Below are 21,181 nucleotides of genomic sequence, written 5' to 3' on the forward strand. Positions count from 1 at the left end.
CCGTGATGGTGTCACGGGCAGCTCCGCCCCGCCGCGGCTGCGGGCGGGGAGCGCGGTCCCCGAAATGCGGTGGGACGCGAGGTGTCCCCGAAATGCGGTGGGGTGAGCTGGGGGGATGCTCTTGCTATGGGCATCCCCGCCAGCTGGGGCGAGGCAGCGGTATGGGATATGCCTGGAGTATGGAAGTCCAAAAAAGTGTGAGGTGCCACCTCCCCGCCCCTTTAGTTGAATACTGACAGTGTTGGAGGTCCCCGAAACTGTGCAGTGCCCTTAGGATTATAGGCACGCTCTAGGAAGTAGCACGTGCACCGCAGTGTACGGAGGTCTGTGTAAGAATTTGTGCTCCAGGGATATGGGGATGCTTAATTGTATCTCGCAAAATGGGAAATTTCCAAGCTACAGGGCCCCAAAAATGTGAGGTGACACAGGGAGTGAGGTTATCCTAGGGAGGCTGTAATGATGCCCTGGAGCTGGAGGTTGCCCAAAACTGGTGTTCCCAGAGAGTGCAACTATCCTTGAGTCTGGTGATACCCAAGGAATAAGATGGTGACATTTACCATGTCCCAAAAACGTGGGACACCCCTATGACTGACAGTCATGGAAAGCTGTGAGAATGGGGGTGCTCAAAGGGTGTTTGAGTGCCCCAGAGTAATGGGGGTGCATGGGGAATGCCCTTGTGTGCAGCTTTCCCCTAAAAGCAATAGGGGCAATCAGAGCCACAGCATTTGCTGATTCTGCAGGGCTGGCACAGGGGCACAGCTCTGTCTGATGGCATGGCTTCACTTTGCTTAGCCTGGCACGGCACAGCCAGGGCAGGAGGAACATGGGCTCTACTCTGGGGGGGCCTCACAGCAATGCCCAACAGAGGGCAAGCCAGCCTTGCAGCCCCCTGTGCATCCCCCAAATGCTGACACCACCCTTGCTCTATCAGTGGGGAAACTGAGATTGAGAGCTCTGCATTGCCATCACCCACTGGCCATGGCCGGGAGGGCTCCGGCTCTCCTTGGGGGACTGTAGCACATAGGGGTACCTTGAAGGGGATCCCCTCATCCACTGAGGACCTGGGGACAAATTGGAGACCCCCCAGCTGGAGACCCCCGGAGTGCATCATTGCAGGGATGACAGTGAATCCCTGGGTGCACCCCCAGTGCTGTGGCCTGGGACAACCTGGAACAGGAGGGTGACAGGGGGCTGTGGGCTCCCCTCGGCCTGGGAGAGGAATCTGGGGGACCAGGGTCCCTTTGGCTGCCACATCCGCTTCGTGCTGGGAGAAGATTTTGCAACATTTCCTCCCCGGGCAGTATAAAGTGGGCGGTGGAGGAAAGGAGTACTGGGAGGCAGCACAGCAGCAGGCGCAGGTGAGGGATCCTCCTGCTGGTGAGAGCTCTGGGTCCGGTACTGCCCTGCATCCCACCACACTTTGTACCGGAGCCCTTTGGGGGTGACATCTGGATTCGAACCCTGTGTGCTTCCCAGTGAGAAACGCCTTGGGATCAGGAGAAGACCCCACATTTGAGGGGACGGCAACAGCAGCAAGCAGTGAGTCCATGGGGTGTGCCACTGCAGATTGTGACTTTCCTTGGGTGTTGACATCCCCATAGCACCCATTTGAGCCCCTTCACATGTGGAGCAGGCTGGGGGTTGGGATGGGTTGCTCCAACTGCCCAAGATGCTGCTTGGTGCAAGGGTAGAGAGAGGTGGTGGGTGGGAGCACTCAAGGCTGTGCTGAGGGCTCTTCTGAGGTGCAAACCCTCCATAGCCCCCAGGGACATCAGCCTTGGGTGCCACAGGGAAAAAGTGTCTGCTCCCATTTCCTTGCACAGTGATGAGCTGGGAGGTTCCTTCCCCATGGCATGTCCCTCTACCTTCCCCACTGAGAGCTCCAGGGCAACCCCATTGTCCCCCAGCTCTTCCAGGGTCAGGAGGGGAAATGGAGTGCTGCTTGTTCCCCCCATCTGGGCCAGCTGTGAGGTGTCTGTTCGTGGTACGCCTGGGGAACACCCGGTTCCAGAGGAACCACCAGAATTTTGGAGCAGGGAGGCAGAAAGCAGCAGCCAGAAATAGATGGAGGGGAAGCAATGGCATCAGGCTCTGCCCATGCCCGTGGCAGCTCCTCTTGGGAGGACATTTCCCCATCAGCACTGGCAGCATCCCTGGTTGTTGTCCTCCAGAATACTGATGCCTCAGCATCCCAGCATCACCACCCTGGGATCACCATCCCAGGATTTCCATCCCTGGATCACTGCAAGAGAGGATACAGGAGAGCCAGGGGGAGATTTTTCTGGGCAGCGGCACTAGCCCAGCTGCAGCAGGGAATTCACATCAGGCAAAAGGGGAAAGTTGGTTCCAGTGATGGTTTGGGTTCAAACTGGGCCAGCTCAGAGCTTGGGGCCCCCAGCACTGGGGAGATTCAGCATCCCAAGCAGTCCTGGCATCTCTAAGCCCTGGAGGGGTTGAGGGCTCAGAAATGGGACAGAGGGGTGGAATTGGAGCAAAAGAAGAGTCCCGATCCATTCTGGGAAAAGACTGAAAGGCAGTGGTCTGTGGGGAGGCAGGAACAGAGCAAGCTCACCATCTTGTATATGTGAGGAGACAGGAAAAGTAACTGCCACCTGTGATTTCCCCATTGAGGCCAAGCACGGGGGGACATAGCAGTGCCCAGCTGAGCAACAGGAAAACCAGAAGCGCAACATTTCCAAAGCTGCCTGCAAAGTGTGACATGTCTTTCCGTCCGGGGCTTGAAACCACTCCTGCAGGAGCAAGATCAGGAGGTGGAAGAAGGGCACACAAACATCTTCAGATCTTCTTGAGTTCTGTCTGCCCCAGATCTGTGACTACAGCCTTGCTGCTGGCTGAGGTGGCAGGAGAGGCTGCTCTGTTCCAGGCATCACAGCAGAAATGCTTGAGGGGGTGGAGAGGCTGGAGGGATACAGGGGTACTTGGAGAACTTTGGAGGTGCTTGAGGGGCTCTGAGATGCCCAAAGAGCTGTGAGACTTCTGAAGGACCCACAGCAAGCAGGGGAGCCCAGCATTTCTGGAGGAGACAGGTGTCTCCTGGAGGGATGTGATGCCCCATTGATGGGGAAGCTTCCCAAACTGAGAAGAGGCGATCAGTTTATGGGGGAACCCCTTCTAACGCAGGAAAGGGGCAGGACTGGGGTGAAATGCAGGAGACTGATGCATTCAGGGGGTGTTTTACATGGGGGCATGTGAGGACCAGTGTCTACCTGCAGCTCTCACCATTTCCTGGCACAGTGGAGCGATGAAGGACAGCTGCCCACTGGCTGGGAGGGGACCAGGGGGGCAATGGAAATGCCAGAGGACCCAGAGATGCTGTCACCACTGGTCTACAACACTGCTACCCCACACTCTTGCCATTTTGTGTTCCACAGGCAAAATGGAGTCCTTGTCTTACAGTGGGGATTTCTCCAACATCTTCCACCTTTACAACTACACCTATGACTACAGCACAGCTATGCCTGACACTGCTGACTTATCCTCTCCGTGCCGGCCTGAAAGCTCTGCCCTCAACAAGTACCTGGTGGTGGTGATCTACTGCCTGGTCTTCATCCTCAGTGTGGTGGGGAATGGGCTGGTGGTGCTGGTGGTGACCTCCAGCCACACCAGCCGCTCCGTCACCGACGTCTACCTGCTCAACCTGGCTGTGGCAGACCTGCTGTTTGCTTTGAGCCTGCCACTTTGGGCCGCCTACCGAGCCCACGAGTGGGTCTTTGGCACCGTGATGTGCAAAGCCATCTCCGTGCTGCAGGAAGCCAACTTCTACAGCGGCATCCTTCTGCTGGCCTGCATTAGCGTGGACCGCTACCTGGCCATTGTCTACGCCACACGGGCTGCCACTGAGAAGAGGCACTGGGTGAAGTTTGTCTGCTTGGGCATCTGGGTGTTCTCCGTGCTGCTCTCCCTGCCTGTGCTGCTCTTCCGTGAGGCTTTCCGCTCACCCAACAACGGCACCGTGTGCTACGAGCGAATCAGCGGCGAGGACACGACCAAGTGGCGGGTGGTGCTGCGGATCCTGCCGCAGACATTCGGCTTTGTCTTGCCCCTCCTGGTCATGTTCTTCTGCTATGGCGTCACCATCCACACCCTCCTGCAGACCAAGAATGCTCAGAAGCAGCGGGCCATGAAGGTCATCTTTGCTGTGGTGCTGGTCTTCCTCATCTGCTGGCTGCCCTACAACATCACGCTGGTGAGCGACACCCTCATGAGGACACGGGCCATTGCTGAGACCTGTGAGAGGAGGAACCGCATCGACACAGCCCTCTCTGTCACGCAGGTCCTGGGCTTTGCCCACAGCTGCATCAACCCTATCATCTACGCCTTCATTGGTCAAAAGTTTCGCAACAGCTTCCTCAAGATCCTGGCGCAGCGTGGGCTGATCAGCAAGGATGCTGTTGCCCGCTATGGCCGCACCTCCTATGCCTCCACCTCTGGCAATACATCCACCACCCTCTGAGCCCCTCTGGGATCCAGACCTTGTGGGTACCAGCAGGTTCCAGCTCCCCACACACCTTAGCATCCTCATCCAGTCCCCTGGAACGTGGGTGGTGATGCCATGGGGATGGGCAGAGGCACCGCTAGATGCTGGACCCCAACTGGAAGGGGACTTGGGTGGCAAGATTGTAGAACCCCATTGCCAGGCAAGTGATGTCAAGTGTCCACCCTCCCCTCTCTTTGGGACAAAGCCTGTGACCTGGGGATTCTGTGAGCCTGCTGTGAGGATGGTGTTTTTACCTGATGACTGTCCAGCAATAAAGGAGTTGGTGGGTGGGTCACCCATGTCTGGCTCCTCTTTGCCATGGGAAGGGAGATGGCAGCACAGGGGCAGGGCACCTCTCTGGGGACAATGTCAAAACAGTGGTGCCTCCTGAGCCTGTCAGAGTGTGGGTAACCCTTCTTCCAGGACAGGGCTTGTCATTCTGTGCTTCCCCGGGAACCCAAGCCCAGGTTTTGCTTCCTACAGCTCGCCAGACAGGTTCTGGCATTTCAGTGGTACAGAGGTCTCTCTGTGGAGTCTATCCCACCTGGGGACAAAGTCATTCCCTTCCCAACTCCAATCTCAACCCCAGCAGAACAAATCACTGTAAGATCTCTGTGCACCCCCTCACATTGAGCCAGCCCTGTGATCCCTGCCTGAAGGATGCCAGCACTCCAGGCACCCCTGCTCTCCCCCAGCCATGGTGTCAAGACATTGTTGTGCAAAGGGCTGGGAACCTGTGCCTTACACAACCGGGATGTTTCCGCCCTGGCTTGGGCAATTGGGGCTGACACTTGACTGGGGTTGAGGAGCTGAAGAAGGGACTGTGACTCTGCTGGGGACTTTCCTGCCACTCTGTGTGCCAGGCCTCAGGATGCCTGCCCTGGCACACCTATGCATCTCTCCACTGGAGTGCCACAATGCTCCTGCATCGACCTTGATTCAGGTTCCTAGGGGTCCATAACCGTGGGGACATCAGTGGATATCACCCATGTGCTGGCTCATGGGTGGGTATGGGGGTTCACAGCAACCAGGTGGGAACGCTGGGGACTTGGGGCAGAGCAGAGTCAGTGGGGGTGCTGGCAAGGATAGCCCATCACCTTTGCTTCCGAGAAACCTCTTGCACAAGTGGTTCCTCGCAATGTGGTAGGAAGCCAAAGCTATTGACCAAGAGCTGTCTATTCTGTGGGATGGTGCAGGCAGTGGCTCACCCTGGCTGCAGCTGGGACACCCTTTTTGGGGATGGTTTCTCCCCAGGAGGACTTGAACACCTGCACCAGCATTCCCCACCCTGCACCCAACCTGAGTGTTAATCTGTCAGTGACTGATAGATGACACGGGAGCCACAGGGGTAGCAGAAATGAGTAGTTTTCCTCTTTGTGGACCAGCCGCAAGAAAGACACATGTCAAACCCAGAATGTTGGGCAGCAGGACCTGCATGCAGGGCGCAGACATCTGGGTACCCAGTAAGTCCAAGAGGAGGCAGCCAGGGCAGGAGGTGTCCCAGACACGGTGCCAGGGCTGCTGTCCCCGCTCACGTAGCCTGCAGTTGCCTTTGCTGGTAGCAAATCAGGCAGCAGCGCCCGTGCTTGCCCATGTCCACGGAGCATGTGTGGCACACCTTGCCCTGGCATAGCCTGTTGAGAGAGCAGGAGGTGAGAGCTGAGCCATCCCTGCACCGTGCCAGTGCCACCCCTCATTCCCCCATAGCCCACCTGCAGTTGTACCGCCGGGAGAGAAGGCGGAAATCCTTGTGGCAGCGGGCACACAGTCCTGGGTCGCGGGGCACCGGGCTGGGCATCGGGGTGTCAATGCCCTCTGTCTTCTGCCACAGGGCATCCTTCTCCCTGCGGGAGGGTAGAGGTCAGCCCTGGATTTGCCGGGGCTCTGGTGCCCTCCTCTGGGCAAAGGGATTTGGGTTCCCTTGCCCTTGCGCGGATTTCCCGTGGCTCTCACCGCAGCAGCTCCAGCAGCCGCTCCTTCATGTCGCGGATGAGCTCCTGCTGCCGTGCCTGCTCGGCGCCGCGCGTCGCCTCCCGCTCCAGGGCTTCCCGCTGCGCCCGCTGCAGCGCCCATGCCCAGCGCTCACCGTCCTGACGGGCCCTGCCGCGGGGCAGCGGTGACATGGTCCCCCTGTCTCTCAGCTGGTCGCCTCTCCATCCTCCATGCAAGCGGATAAACCTCCCGCCGTTGGTTCATCCCTCCCTCTCTCCCTCCCTTGTTCCCTCCCTCCTTCCTTCCCTCTCTCCTTTTTTCCCTGCTCTTGCCTATCCATCCTCAAACTCTCTCCCCATCCTCACAGCCACTTTGCCATCTGCCACCCATCCGTTTCCTCACTGTTCATTCGTCCTTCTCCACATCCATACTCCTGGCCTTCTGCCCACCCACCTACCTACTCATCCCAAATTCATCCATGTCTCTCCATCCACCATCCCATCTCCATCCATTCATCCTAAATTGATCCCTCCTTCCCTCTCTTTCTCTACTAACGCCAAACCACTCCAACGCTCTGCCCACCTACCCCATCACCTACCTATGAGTCCCAAATTGACCCCTCCCTCCAGTCCTCCCCGCCTTCAAATCCTTCCCTCCCTCCCCCTGCCAGTCTCCAGCTGCTGATCGGCTGTGTCCAAGCAGGACCTCCTTGGGGGCCCCAGAGGAAACCTTGTGGCAGGTGGAGATAGGAGGTCCCACTGTGGGGTGGTGGGTGGTGGAAGTAGGGGTCCGTGCCCAACCTGCTGAGCTCCTCCTGCAGCTGTGCTATCTCCTGTCGCTGGGCCTGGAGCTGCTGCCGGCTCTGCCAGGTCTCCTCCTGTGCTGTGGTGGCCAGGCTGGCCAAGCGCTGGGGGAGAGTGGGGGCTCAATCCTGGACCCCTAACCCCCACCCCACCACGGGATCCGCTTTGGATTTGCCCATACCATGGCCATGCTGGTGACCGTGCTGGGTTCCGCTTCTGCCAGCAGGGATGGTGGGGGCTCCTGGGGACCACGGGCGAGCTCCAGTGCCTGCCGCAGCACCTTCTCCACGGCAGCCACCTCATTTGAGGTACCAGCATCCTTCGGCATGTCCGTCCGTCCTGCTGCCGCCAGCGCTTCCTGGCATTCCTGCAGGCGCGAGCTCAGCGCCGCCTCTGCCAGCACCCCGGCCAGCCGGGTACCCCGCTCCTCTGCCACCTCTTGCCAGCGCCGTGCTTCCTCCTGTGCCCGTGCCAGTGCCCCCGGGTCCCCCGCTGCCTCCAGTGCCCGCTCCAGGAAGATGTTGGTTTCCCGCAGTGCCTCAGCCTCTCGTGCCCACAGCTGGGCTCGCCGGGCACTGTCCTCCTCCTGCTGCTGGAGCTGCAGTTCTGCCTGTGCCAGCCGCACCGCCAGCGCCTGTGCTGCCGCCTCACGCTGAGCCAGCTCGGCCCTCAGCTGGGACACCAGTGCCTGCAGGGATTCCTCTGTCCCACCCGGCTGCCTGGGCACCCGTGACAGGGACCCCAGCATGCACCTTGTGCCAGCAGACAGTGGGGACATGCCAAGCTCTCCAGCACCATCAGGGTGGGCTGCTTTGCCAGTGCCATGTATGTCCTCCAGTTCCTGTACACGCACACCCTTCATGTCCTTCTCATCTTCCTCCAACTCTCCATTCTTCTCTTCCAAATCCACCTCCTTCTCCACATCCACTTCCACATCCTCCACCTTCACCTCCTTTGTATCCTCACTGTCATCCTTCTCCATCCCCTCTTCATCCTCCTCTTCCATGTCCTTCTTCACTTTCCCATCTTCTACATCTCCCTCTATATCTTCCATTTCCACACTCACTGCTGTCAGGGCAGCCAAAGTGGGTGGGCACGGACGGGCTGGTGTCCCATGGAGTGCCACAGTGGGATGGCCAATGCCATTGGACCATCCATGTGCTGCAGTGCCAATCCTGTCTGTCTGCAGGGCTATCTTTGCTGGGCTGCTCCTGATCACCGGGCTGGGCCGTACCAGTGGCCTAGAGAGGACACAGGGCTCAGGACTACCAGGTCATCCCCAAGGTGAACAGGGCATCACCACCCTCCATTTAGGCTCCCAGGGCACAGCCAGCCTTTAGGAATTTAGGGGGCAGCAGGGCAGAGGATCAGGGATGTTGGTGCCACCAGCCTGAGCACCCACAGAACATGTGGCACCCATCGACCCAAGCATGTGTGCTTGTGACAGTCTGTGCGTACGAGCATGTGAGCAGCAGAGCAGATGTGTGTGCTGGAAAGCTGCACCCATGAGTGCCCCCCACAAGTGTGCCTGGAGCAAGGGTTTGCAAGCACATACACATGTCCCTGTGTGTCAGATGTCACAGTGTCACCATGTTACAGCAGGGATATACTTGGCAGAGGATGGCTCTGTGTGTGTGTACACATGCATGTGGCATGTTTGCAGGCACAGGGAGGGTGGGCATGCTGGTGCCAGTGGCTGTTCCCTCCTGGGGCTACATACAGAGAGCTGGCACATCTGGAGTGCTGTGTGGGGTCTAGGGCAGTGGGGCAATGCACACATGCTTCTCTGCGATGCTAAGCCCCAGGTGCCTCTGATGTCCTTGACACCCCCAGTGCTGCCAATGCCCCTGGTGCCCCCAGTGTCCCCAAGCTCACTCAGAGAACATGGGCCAGGCGGTGTCTAGGTCATCTCTGTGCAGGGTCAGGTGGAAGGTGACACAGTCCAGCTCGTAGAGGCTGACCAGGATCTCTGCTCGCCGTTTGGGGCTCAGGAAGGGGCTACGGGCGTAGTACCACTCGCTGCAACCAGACAGCAGGCTCATGCATCCTTCTATGCCCTGGACAGGTGCACATGCCTGCAGCACCTCTGCTGACTGGGTGCTGCAGGGCACTGTCCACCCTGGCCATGTGCTCCCCAACACCAGCATCCCCTCACTGTGCCCCTGCTCTCACCAGAGGCTTTCAGGGTCGAGGAGGCAGAGCTGCAGGGACTCTGCCAGCTGCTGGTGCACCAGGCAGTACCGCAGAAAGGCTCGGCCCCTGCCCACAGGGGTCTTCAGCTGTGGGGGAGAGGGGATATTCATTCCCTGTCACTCCAGTCTGCCCCCCACACCTTTCTCCCAGCCCATGCAGGGGGGAAAGAGGGTCCCCAGGGCAAGGGCTGGGATGCAGTGGGGATCCCACAAGGGACAAAACTGTTTGCAGCACCACTGGGTGAATGCTTTGTACCCAAGTGAGTGCGTGCCTGTGCACAGGTGCATGTGCACCCACAAGCAAGCAAAAGCCCGATTGTGTGTACAAATCCCTGGGTATCCCACCACACCATGCCCACCTTGTCTAGGGAAGTGACAAAGTGAATGCCTTCATGCTCCTGCCGGCACCGCGCTAAGCCCTGGCACAAGAAGTCCCAATAGTCCTTGCGCTGTCCAAAGAAGCTCCTCTTCTCCTTGAGGTCAAACTGGCAGAGATACAAGCTTGGACTTTCTTTTTTTGGAGGTGTCCCCTGTTCCCCCCAACCTGTCCCCTGCGGGGCTGGAATCCAGCCACCTCCCCCAGCAGGGTTGGTCCAGGAGTTCCTCTCTTCACTGGCTCCATACCTCTATTTCCCTTTTGCAGCACATGTAATTACAATTACACATGTGGACAAGGGAGAGCCTGGTCCAGGTGGCTGGGAATGCCCGGGGCTAGATAATGCTGGATGGGGTTATCCCATCCCCTGAACAGTTAACATAGGGTCCCTTCTGCTCTCAGCTGTGCTGAGGCAGGGAGCAGCAGAGATGGAGGAGCAGCAGTACCTGGAGGAGGAACTCTAGCTGGGCACAGAGGCTGTGAAGCTCTCGGCTCCCATCTGTCACCGGCAAGTTCTTCTCCTGGTAGCTGCATTTCAGCTCGGCCACGGTCTCTGCAGGATGGCAGGGCTGGGCTGGCATGGCACCCTCTCTCATCCTACCCCTTTCCCCACTGCCTCACAACTCTTGGCCTCGGGGATTTCTGATGGTGGATAAAATCATAGAATCGTAGAATCTAAGTTGGAAGAGACCTCCAAGATTGAGTTCAGTCATTAACCCAGCACTTCCAAATCCAGCATTAAACCATGTACCCAAATACCACATCTACATGTCTTTTAAATACCTCCATGGGTGGTGACTCCACTACTTCCCTGGCTAGTCTGTTCCAATGCTTGGTAAACATTTCCATTAAGATTTTTTTCCTATTATCCAATCCAAACCTCTCCTGGCATAACTTGGGGCCATTTCCTCTTGTCCTAACCCTTATTAGAGGAGAAGACACTGACTCCCTCCTGGCTACAATCTTATTTCAGATAGTTGTAGAGAGTGATCAGATCCCCCACCGAGCCTCCTTTTCTTCAACGAGAAAGAGGAACTTACCCTGGGATGAAGGAAGGGAGCAGGGGGAGCAAGAAGCATGGCCACCTCCTGGGCACTGCCCATTCCCAGGGGCTGGCAGTGAGGATGGGAGCAGGCAGCAGTGGCAGGGTTGGCACAGGGATTCTCTGGAGCACCCCTGGTAGTGGCATCTCCCACTACCCATGACTTGGGTGCAAGAAGGGATCTGGCATGGCCAGGGTGAGATGTGCCAAGCAGGGAACACGCTGGCAGGGGATTGGTTGGCACACACTTACTCTGCAGGTCCTTGATGACACGGTTGAGCTCCCCTTCCCCTGCCATGGCTATTCACAGGGATCTGCAGAGGCAGGGACAGTGATGAGAGGTTCTAGGCTGGCACTCCCCTGGCACCTCCAAACTCTCTGCCCCAGAGAGAGAGTCTGGCCCCCCAGCTCTACCCCAGAGCTGCCTGCTGTTAAGGTGAGAGGAGGTGGGTTTATGCACCCCTTACCCTGCCCATGTTCCCCCATTTACATAGGTGAGAGCAGATGGGGTTGACAAAGGTGTCCTGTCCTACACCCTCTTAGTCATCCATGTGCCCTGCCCCTGTATGTCCTCAGCCTCTGCTCCCATTCCTTGGGGAATTCCTGGGGCTTCGCCCACTGCGTCCCTAGTGTGTCCCTGCCCTTATCCCTGTCTGTGTTCGCCAGGATTCAGGATGTGGGTTTGGCACAGGGGAAGTGCTGCTTTTGCTTCTGCTCTCGCTTCCCTCACTATCATCACGAACAATGTGGGGGCTCCTGGGTGGCTGAGCAAGGGGACACACCACCCCTGACATGCAGCCCCCTAAGCTCAGCTCCCTAGGCAGAACCCTCTGGCACAGCACATTGCCTGCATGGCTGGCACGGGGTTTGGGTGAGCTGGTAGGCATGAGGTGTGGGACCACAGGGCACAGTGCAGCAGAGTGATTTTGGGGTGGGTGGCAGCTTGGGGACAGGGTGAGGGAAATAGCCCATGGATGTGGCAGGTCTGTGACTCGTCCTGCAGCTGGTGTGGGGCAGCACACGTGTGTGTGTGTGGGAGGAGGTGTGCATGTGCACTCACAGGAGTGGGTTCAGCAGTGTGCCCAAACGTGCCCAAGCGTGTGAGTGCCCTGTGCCCTCTACCACAGCTGAGTGAGAGAGCAGGAAGCAGGTCTTGGACTGCCTGCGTCCCCATTCCAGTGCCCTTGAGAGAGCTGGGATGAGCTATCTTTGCGTCTGCCCACCCTGCTTGTACCTCAGTTTCCCCTGAGAAGAGAAGCCCCTTACCTGTGTCCAGGAGCTGTGGGGTGCCCCGAGGCGGTTGCTGAGTGCTGCGGGTGCGCTGGCCTGTCCCCGTGCCCACGCTGTGCCTGCCTGTTTCTCCTTTTGTACCTTGGGCAGGAGGAAGTGTGGGAGGTCGGTGGGGCTGCAGAAGCCACAGCCTGCCCAGCCCACATCACATCAGGCACTGCAGCTTAGCCCTCAGCACCCAGCTCCCTGTTTAGGGGGGTGCCAATTCTGGGAAAAGGGTCAGCAAGGCTGGTCTCCCTTATGCAGCTTTTGCAGGGGCAGAGGAAGGGTAGTGTCAGCCATGGGGGAACCCTGATGCTCTCCAATATGAATGGAAATTTGGAATGAAGAACCTGCCCATAGTTTTTTGGGGAGGGGGGTCCAGGACCCATACACCACTAGAAGCAGTCAGCAGAAGACCTTGGCAGAGGCCAGCCCCCTGCACTACAGCCCCTGGGCACAGAAACCCCCGCAGGAGCTGCAGCCCTCTCTAGCAAGGACCACAGCCCTCCCATGTCATCTGGCCTCCAGATGGGGGCTATACCCATAGCCAGTATGTAAGCTCTTTGCAGAGCATTCTGGAAAAGGCTCCCTCTTGTTAGGGAGCCCCCAACCCAGCAGTGCACCCCATTCACTGTGCCTGGACCCCTGTGCTGTGTCAGCCCTGTCCTGTAGGCTCCTTCAGGACTGGGGACTGCAAAACCTCTGTGGGGAAGCTGTCAGAGGTGATTGCAGCCCATCCTACCAGTCCAGCCAGGGGACCCACTATCATCCTGCTCCCCACCACCACCTTGGTGGATGGTCACAGCGATGCCCATGTCCCATCCTCTGCCATGCCCCTCTTGTAGCGCACGCTGCCCTTACCTGTACTCCCTGCAAGTCTTGGGGGCACCCGTGTCCCCCCGGCCAGGCCTCGCTCGGCACCAAAGTGAAAGTAGGAAGTGATGCTGAGTGGGAGCCAGGGCCTCCCAGCACCCTCCTGGCTCCCGGGGGGGTGTCAGCCTGAGGTGCATTTGGGGAGTGTAGGGGAGCCAGTGGCAGTGCTGGGGTGACCCCAGGCTCCCCAGCACCCCATTGCCCGTGCCACCCTGCAGTGTGTGGGCATGGGGCACAGCACCCCGTGGGCAGGGTGTTGGGAGGCGGTGCAGCATCAGCCCACTCTGCTGGGGTCTTGTGTGTGTGCATGTGCAGGTGTGTGTATGACTGCACACGTGTGCAGGCTGTGCAAGCACAGCTATGTGGCTGCATGTGTGGGTGCAAGCTGTACACATGTGGCTGGTGTGGGTGCACGGCTGAGAGGGCACCGTGCGTGCCCTTTGCTGCACCCAACCATGTGCCCTGTGCCAGGCACTGCAAGGGCAAGACCCCAGCGCCTGCAGGGGGGACGTGCCACTGCAGCAGCCTGGCAGCAGGGTCCCCTCTGCCTGCCCCTGCCAAGGGCCAGGGCGGGGGTGCCGGAGGCTGGTGGGGCAGAGAAGACTCTCACCCATCCTTGGCGTGGGTGCAATTCAATTAACGAGGCCTGGCCCTGGCTCAGCACAGCCAATAAAGCTAATGGCCCCGCACAGGCCTAGCGCTGCCCGCGGTGGGGGGGGGAGCCGGGGGCCATCTGCTAATTAAATGGGGGTGGGGGGACCATGGAGCCAGCAGTGATGTCACCTCCCTGAGGCTCACTGGTCCCCTCTTCCCGCCAGCCCTCTGCCACCCCCAGGGTGCCAGACACAGCTGTGGGGGACAGCTGTGAAATGTGGGGGACCACCCAAACTTCCTGCAAACCACCCTGATGCTGCTGCTTGTTAGGAGGCTTCCTAAGGCAAATGCAATTAGTGCCCATGCCTGGCATGGCTGCTGCCCACGCCTGGCACCAGCAGCTGCCCCGTGGGGATGGGTCCTTGCCCAGCATCAGCACGGCATCATGGCACATCCAGGAGTGCTGCCGCCTGCTTCTCTTGGCACTACCGTGATGGATGCACGGGGGATGTGTGGTGCCCAGGGGCTTGCACCCTTTCACTCTGTGCAAGCCCCATGGTGAGGTGGAGGTGCCTGGGGACCGTTTTGAGCTGTCCTGCAGCGAGGGGTTCCTCATGGTAATTCTGTGCCCACAGCACGGTGCATCAGTCAGGCAGGCTTTGGGGAAGGGACCCCACAGGACGGGGCTGTGTGGGGAGTCCCTGATTGTGTTCTCAGGCTCCTGAGCAGAGGCTTGGTGGGATACAAGCAGGACTGGCAGGGGTGGAGGGAAGCCCCCCTCGCCCGTGTGTAGGCACTGCCATTTAGGACTAGGGGTGGGCAGGGAGTACTGTAAGGAAACTGAGGCAGGTTTGGGGCGAGGGTTGCGGATCGAGCTGCTATCGAACCCAGGGTGTGCGACCTCCTGCACCCCCAAAGGGGCGGCGCTGGAGCGGGGGACCCTGTTAAGTTCTGGCATCCACCCCAGGGGATGTCGTGCCCGGAGGGCAGGGGGGTGAGCGCCGGGGGGGCCAAGCCCCGAGCCCCGTCTGCGGGAGGAGGAGAAGGAGGAGAAGGAGGAGGAGGAGAAGGAGGAGAAGGAGGGGGAGGAGGGGGAGCGTGTCGGAGCTGGCTCCCACCCAAGCACTGCAGGACAGGGGCGGGCACGGTGCTCTCTGCCTGGCTGCCAGCGCGCAGGCGACGCTGGGGGACCGGCGGGGGGGACAGGGCCCGGTGGGACCGCAGCCCCCCAGCACAGCATTGTCGCACGGCCCCGTGCCCAGGGCCGGGCACTTCGGGGGCACTGCCCGGGCAGCGGAGCTTGTTGCGGCCGGCGCCGGGGGAGGGACACGGCTGGGTTCGGCCGCTCGTCCGAGCGTGCCCTGGGCAGGGTTCGGCCCCTGCAGCCTCCCCCCGCCCGGTGAGCCCCGGGCAGGGGCACCATGACCCGGCTGAGCTGGTGCTTTGCCACCTTGGTTGGCTGGGGGAAGTCCTTGGTGTCCTGCCTGCTGCCCCTCCGCGCCCGCCGCCGCCGGCAGGTAAGCGGGCATCGCCGGGCACGGCGTTAGGGTTAGGGGCTACGGGGGACACGGAGCTGGGGGGCTCCGGGGTGCGGGCCGTGGGGCATGGGCTGCTGCTGGCCCTGCCTGCTCCGGGCAGCTGGGGGTTAAACCCTGCATATGCATGCCAGGGTGCAGGGCATGTCCTTTGTCCCTTCTTTTGCACCCCCACAGCGTCTCACTGTGACCCTCTCTTCCCACACCCGGGGAGCCCTGCAGTGCCTGGCTGGAGAGGATCTGCTGTACAGCCTTTTATTCTAAGGGATCTGCTGGGATCCCTGTGTCCTTACAGAGATACCATAGGGACATGGGGTGACCCTGTGTCCTTATCAAACCCACAATGGGAACACTGTGCCCTGTGTGAGGGGACAGTGGGACAGTGGCCATAAAACACCCCCCACGAGAAACCCCTGTGCCTGTAAAGTGGACACTGTGGGGGATCTCTGTTACCTGTAAACATCTGGCACTGGGAAGCACCATGCCCACAAAGTACTCAGTCAGTGTGGGCTCCCTGTGCCCAACACGAGAGACCCCTGTGGGATCACTCTGTGTAGGGCCCGTCAGCAGTTGGCATGTGTAGGATCCACGTACCAAAGGATTGCCCCACAGGGGATCCCTGTGCCCATGCAGCACCTGGTGTGGGCACTTAGGTCTGCTCTGCCACCCAGGCTGCGGAAACTGAGGCAGGGAGAGGGGGAAGCTGTTGGAGGGTGCTGGGCTCCCACTGCGCCACCCTCACTCTGTTCCTCAGCGTTTGGGAAGTTGCCCTGTGCCTGGCAGGATGGCATGGGACACTTCAGCTGCACCATGCCAGAAAAGCAGGTGCCAAAGCCCCTGCCAGGCAGCACCTGAGGGAGTCACTGCAGACTGGTGACAGTCCAGTATATGCCAGGACAGGGACACAGCCTGGAGGAAGGAAAGGCGTCTGACTGCTTGGGGACCCCAGAGCTCACCGGTGACACAGGATTGTGAACTGATGGGAGTACTGGGGGGTGGTAAGAGCTGTGGGTGGGTGGGTGGCACTGGTGAGATGTGGGTTGGTGGTTGTGCAGTCCCATGTTCACTACTTTGTGTTTCTGATGTGGGTGTGAGAACATGGACTCGTGGGGGGCTGTAACACATGTACTTGTGCACGTGTGTTCATGGGCATGCAGATGGGGCTGATGTGAAAGTGAATTGCAGCTCACACGGGTGTGGGTGCACAGGAGGTCTCTATGGGGTGTGTGTCCCCTAACACATGAGTGTGTGCTGGGGGCAGTAGCAGCAGGGCTGTGTGTTGGTGTGAGCTGCGACAGAGGGGTGTCTCAGTCCTTTCGCTCGTGGGACCCCCCCACCATGTGTGACAGGGGCTGTGTGTGGTGTACCTGAGTGTGTCCTGGCATGTACACAGGGGGACATGTGTGTTGTGTGTGTGTACCCAAGAGCAGTGTGGGGACAGCTCTGCTGGAAATAGGGGTGGGGGCCTTGGGGATATGGTGACCCCAGGACACAAAGCAATCCTTCTGCCAAGACTGCCCCTGCACCAGGAGTACATGCTTACACCAGTAGAACCCATGGGGGGATCCCTGTGCTAAGTGACCCCGTATGGGTCCACCTGCTGAGAAAACTAGCCTTAAATGATGGTGATGGGTTGTGTCCTTGCGGCCACCCTGTCCCTGTCGCATGACCCTTGTCCCTGCCCTTCTGAGGAGCCTGGGATTGTCACGGCAGTGAATGGGAGGAGGTGATTTATGGGGGGGTGTGGACACTTTTCTCCACTGGGGCTTTCATTTGTGAGCAGTAACGAGGTTGATTGATGGGGGCTGTAATGATGGGGAGGGGTGTGTGAGGGGGGTGGGCAGGGATGGTGCTTTGCTTGTTTGGTGCTGTGAGCAGGATCAGTTCCCCCCAGGCTCTCTCTGCCTCTGGATTTGGTTGGCATGGAGAGGTGGGATGTTTTGTCCCCTTGTTTCCCGTCCCAGCTGGCACATCCCCACAGGGGTACCACTGGGGATGGTACACCCTGGGCTAGGTGAGCACAGCATAGTGGTGGGGTGGAGGGCAATGGGACAGAGATATTTTGGGGATGAAAGGCTGCACTTTGGGAGGAGTCAGACGCAACCCCAGTCTCTGGGAAGGACAGCCCCCTCCTCCCTCTTTTCCTTCTGAGCTGGCAGTTTTATGCAGAATATAGATGGGAAACTGAGGCATGGAGAGTGGGGCATTACAGTGCCCACGTCCTCTCCATGCCCAGGTTTCCATGCCAGCCGTGGCTCGTCCTGTCGGTGTGTCCTTCCCCCTGGCACGTCCCGCACCCTGACTCACACCCTCATGGTCACGGCCAGCTGAGCACAAGTTTCCAGGCTAGAGCCGGAGTCAGCACTGGCGGAGAGAGAGGGAGCCGTGTGCCGCACGGCCAAGCCCCCCAGGAGGGGCTGGAGCACCCCCCTGCCAAACCCATCCCCGTCAGGGCCGCAGGCTGCCAAGCCTCTCTCCGTCCCGCCTGGAGCTTGTCTCCCCTCGCTGAGGCCCCCCAGCTCCGCGCATGGATGTCCGCTGATCCCTCCCCATCTCCCATCCCGGGACCACCCAGGGGACTCGGCCGGGGATGGGGGGGGTGCATCCCGCCGCAGGACCCGCTGGAGGCCGGAGGAGGGATGAGGGTGACGTGGGTGGCGGGTGTCCCCCGGTCAGCGGAGGAAATGGATCCCAAATGTGTGTGAGTGGGGAAGGGGGGTCCTGGGACACGCACAGCCCCACTGCGGGCCCCCACAGTCCCGCAGCCCCTCTGCTGGCCTTGGTGGGGGGGGGTGTCCCAGACGCCTCTGAGCCAACTCGATTGGGGCGCTGCGGGGTCGGGGGCGTTCGCCGCTCCCCTTCTCCCCCCGGCCGGGGTGGGGCGGGCGGGCGGAGCGAGGGGCCGGGGGCTCGGCCGGCCGGGGCCGCGCTGCGAGCAGCATGACCGGGCTGTGCCTCTCCTGCCTGCTCTGGGTACGGCTCGCACCGGGGGGAGCGGGGCGGCGGCGCCGGGGGCGCGGAACGGGGCCGCTCCCGGTAGCGGGCGGTGGATGGGACTGGATGCGAGGGGAGCGGACGGAGGGGTTTGCACCGGGACGGGCTGACTGGGAGCAGGGGGAACTGGCGGAGCTGGATCCGTACCAGGACCGGCTCTGGGGGAGCTGGGACAGAACAGAGACCGCCAGGGATGGCCGGACATCGGGGTGGGGCTGGGGGACCGGAGCGAGAGCGCGCCCGGGGACTGTGGAGAGCGGCGCGGGTCTCAGCCCGAGAGAGAAGGGGCGGTGGGCAGCAGGCTGGGGGGTACACTGAGAGGGGACCGGACTAGGATGCGGGACAGGGACGCTGGCTGTAGGAGGATCTCTGGAAGGGTTGTGGGGTTGGGGTAGGAGGGTAGGGGGCTGATCCCCCTCGACGCCCATCCTGTTCTGCCATTCCCTGGGGCAGAGGCGCTGCTACTCCACTGAAGGGAAACTCGGAATACTGGGGGGATCCGGTTAGTTGTGGGGTTTTGGACTCTGCATCCTCCCTAGTCACCAAGCTGGGTCCCAGAGGGTTGCAAAACTCTGGGTGGAGCTGAGCCTACAAAACTGCACCCAGGTGTCCTGGTGCCCTCCACCCACTGTGGTTTTGCAGCCTCAGGGGAACTGGGTGTCACAGGTTTTTTCCCCCCTCCCTCCCGCCACAGCAGTCTCTGCAGTGCTGGGCAATGAACCCAGGTCTCCCAGCTCTTGATTAATTTGGCATCTCTGTCTGGTGCCTCTTCCAGCCCAGGACACCTGGGTCCCCTTCCAACCTCCTTTGGTCTGCATGTTGGGGGGCCCGTGCCTAGGGATGTCTTTGCACCCCTGCTCCTGCACCATGTGGGTACTGGTCCCTGGACAGGGGTAGCCATATGTGGGTGTCCAGGTGACGTGCCCAAGAAGTCCTCCAGCCCATGCCCCTGCATCCCCTCAACAGTTTCCAGCCTTGGGCGCAGGGAGGCTAACTGGGTTGCTGCCAGTATGGAGCTGGGACTGGATTGTTTTGTGGGATGGGCTGGTTCCCTGTCTGGCAGAGTGGCACTGGGTGGGCAGAGTGCTCCTCCAGCAGCAGGGTGGTGGAGGGGGGCATAAAGCTGGGTGCTCGGTTGGTCCCCCTCTGGCACAGTGATGATGTTGGCAATGAGACAAGCATCTGGGGGGGTGGAAATCAAAGGGCTGGCTCTTTCACTAGAGAGGATAATTGCTGTTAATGAAGCCATGGAGGCCAGGGCAGAGTGGGGGGTATGTGCATGGGAGATGTGTCGGCATCCCTGGGCATCCCAGTGGGTCCCTGGGAGCGGGGGACAAGGTCTTTTCCCGGGGCACCCTGCAGCAATAATGCTGCTTTGCATATGCAAAGGAGCTCATGGCATCATTAGGTCTCACTGTCACCCAGCAACTGCAGCGTGGGAGCCCCTGTCCTGGGGGAGCTTTTCCCACGGCTGCTGGGTGGGTGACGCCACGTCTGAGCACACACACGTGTGTGTGTGTGTGTGTGTGTGTGTGTGTTTGTGTGTGTATACACACCCAGCCAGTGGGGTGGCACCAGCTCTGGGGGCTGCCAAGGGACCACCCCCGAGTGGTCCTGTGGGAGCAGGTGCCCAGGGAAGAGGGGCTTGCACGCACATGAACAAACCTGTGCGTGTGTGCATGGTGCAGGCACATGGACCTGCATATGGGAACAACGTGCCCATGCTGCTGCTGCTGCTGTGGCTGTGGCTGGTGGGGACATGCATGCCTGCGGGTGTGCATGTACATGCAGTGCCATACAGATGCACTGCATGTTGCACATGCAGCACCCTCACAGCCCCGGGGATGTTTGCAAACAAACGTGCAGTGCATGTCCATGGCCCATCTCCCATCTGTGTCTACACTGGGGAAGCTGAGGCAGAGAATTTTGTGGGGAGGTACCCGGCCCCCTGACACCTTGGCACCATCCTTTTTGGCTCTGGTGCAGTGGGCTGGAGGAGAGCAGGGCGCCAAGGCAGGGGGGGCTGCTGGGCCTCTGCTTAATCTCATTAGTCTTGGCATGAAAAGACGGATTTACAGAGGCTCACGTCTTCATCTAGCAGCGGGTGGGTGGGCAGGGCTGGTGTGCTGCCAAGGGTTGCCCCCCACCCCCCCCCAAAACAGTTGACTGGGGGTTTGGGAGGAGCACTGGCGGCCTGCAGCTGTGCCAAGACCCCTCCCTGTCCTCAATCCCCATGCATGAACACACACATGCTTGCACAGGTTGAATCCATCCTGCACTCAGTCACACTCATCGCATCAGCTTCCTCTTGCTGTGGGTTGTGCCAGACAGGGTGGGCACAGCTGCTCACGCTCAGGGGGCTCTGTGCCCCCTTTACACCACTCCAAGAGACACCTCAGCACACACTGCCTGGCATGTACCCCAAAACACAGCATGACAGCGAGACACCCCCAGCATGGGCACCCTACTGGACACCCCCACACGTATCCGGGTGCGCACACAGGTTTTTGTGCATGTGTCTGTGTACTCACACACATGCACATACATGCATGCATTATCTACACATATCTATGCACATTCACACATGTTCACATGCACATGAGTTTGCACACGCATATGTGCATTTCAGCATTTTCACCCTGTGGGTGCAGACATACACAGTTGTGCCCATACATACTGCTCAGAGATGCTTGCACACGGCCATGTGTCCACAGGGACACATGGAGATGTGCTGACATGCAGGGAGGCATGAGTGTGAATCCATCTGTGCATGCACATGCACATCTGCACACACATATATGTGCTCACGTGCATGCACACACCTGTATGGGCACACACACTGCACATGCAGACACAAACAGCATGGACACACAGATGCACACACACGGAACATGCATACACATTTCTGTGTGCACGTACACACACTTCTGTGTGCACACACACACGTACACACACAGTTAGGTGTACATGCACAAATGGCTGTGAGCACACACGTATGTGCATGTATGTGCACACACATTGCACATAGGGACGCACCGCCAGGGGGCAGCAGAGACTATTTAAAGGGGTG

At 59.8% G+C, this 21,181-nt stretch overlaps 3 protein-coding genes across 6 annotated transcripts in view; 2 read left to right on the forward strand and 1 right to left on the reverse strand.

Moving 5' to 3' along the window:
- Positions 1-34: 34 nt before the first annotated feature.
- LOC306804289 (C-X-C chemokine receptor type 2-like) lies at positions 35-4,793 on the forward strand. Of its 2 annotated transcripts, none has more exons than XM_079310670.1 (3): positions 35-177; positions 1,477-1,539; positions 3,393-4,793. In XM_079310670.1, the coding sequence occupies exons 1-3, from the start codon at positions 93-95 to the stop codon at positions 4,472-4,474; spliced, it is 1,230 nt and encodes a 409-aa protein (XP_079166796.1). In that variant the 5' UTR covers positions 35-92; the 3' UTR covers positions 4,475-4,793. The 2 variants fall into 2 exon arrangements, with proteins under 2 accessions (XP_079166796.1, XP_079166797.1); XM_079310671.1 differs by lacking the exon at positions 35-177 and adding an exon at positions 566-1,358.
- A 1,650-nt stretch (positions 4,794-6,443) lies between these two features.
- On the reverse strand, positions 6,444-13,025 carry RUFY4 (RUN and FYVE domain containing 4). Its single transcript, XM_079311066.1, has 10 exons — positions 12,977-13,025; positions 12,110-12,214; positions 11,096-11,157; positions 10,248-10,354; positions 9,785-9,910; positions 9,406-9,512; positions 9,109-9,252; positions 7,415-8,474; positions 7,231-7,337; positions 6,444-6,598 (listed from the first exon to the last, which is right to left on the reverse strand). Exons 3-10 carry the CDS (start codon positions 11,139-11,141, stop codon positions 6,448-6,450), a joined length of 1,848 nt encoding a protein of 615 aa, XP_079167192.1. The 5' UTR covers positions 11,142-11,157; positions 12,110-12,214; positions 12,977-13,025; the 3' UTR covers positions 6,444-6,447.
- A 1,963-nt stretch (positions 13,026-14,988) lies between these two features.
- Positions 14,989-21,181, forward strand: part of TNS1 (tensin 1) — a 66,809-nt gene continuing 60,616 nt past the window's right edge. For 2 of the 3 annotated variants that reach the window (XM_079311073.1, XM_079311086.1), the window contains exon 1: positions 18,033-18,090. In XM_079311073.1, coding sequence (XP_079167199.1) covers positions 18,058-18,090 — 33 coding nt within the window. In that variant the 5' untranslated portion in view covers positions 18,033-18,057. Of the gene's footprint in view, positions 15,100-18,032; positions 18,091-21,181 lie in introns of those variants that run through there. The other variant, XM_079311088.1, reaches the window with a different exon arrangement.

Source organism: Erithacus rubecula (assembly GCF_903797595.1).
Source record: "Erithacus rubecula genome assembly, chromosome: 8".
Classification (NCBI taxonomy): Eukaryota; Metazoa; Chordata; class Aves; order Passeriformes; family Muscicapidae; genus Erithacus; species Erithacus rubecula.

What these genes read in the sequence shown, in the direction of transcription:
- LOC306804289 (XM_079310670.1), top strand. Translation starts at nt 93, where the DNA reads ATGCGGTGGGGTGAGCTGGGGGGATGCTCTTGCTATGGGCATCCCCGC. An exon ending in CGGTATGGGATATGCCTGGA is followed by an intron (nt 178 to 1,476) that starts GTATGGAAGTCC and finishes TGTGCTTCCCAG; the next exon opens with TGAGAAACGCCTTGGGATCA. An exon ending in GACGGCAACAGCAGCAAGCA is followed by an intron (nt 1,540 to 3,392) that starts GTGAGTCCATGG and finishes TGTGTTCCACAG; the next exon opens with GCAAAATGGAGTCCTTGTCT.
- RUFY4 (XM_079311066.1), bottom strand. Translation starts at nt 11,141, where the DNA reads ATGGCAGGGGAAGGGGAGCTCAACCGTGTCATCAAGGACCTGCAGA. An exon ending in AGCTAGAGTTCCTCCTCCAG is followed by an intron (nt 9,911 to 10,247) that starts GTACTGCTGCTC and finishes TATCTCTGCCAG; the next exon opens with TTTGACCTCAAGGAGAAGAG. An exon ending in TTGTCACTTCCCTAGACAAG is followed by an intron (nt 9,513 to 9,784) that starts GTGGGCATGGTG and finishes TCTCCCCCACAG; the next exon opens with CTGAAGACCCCTGTGGGCAG.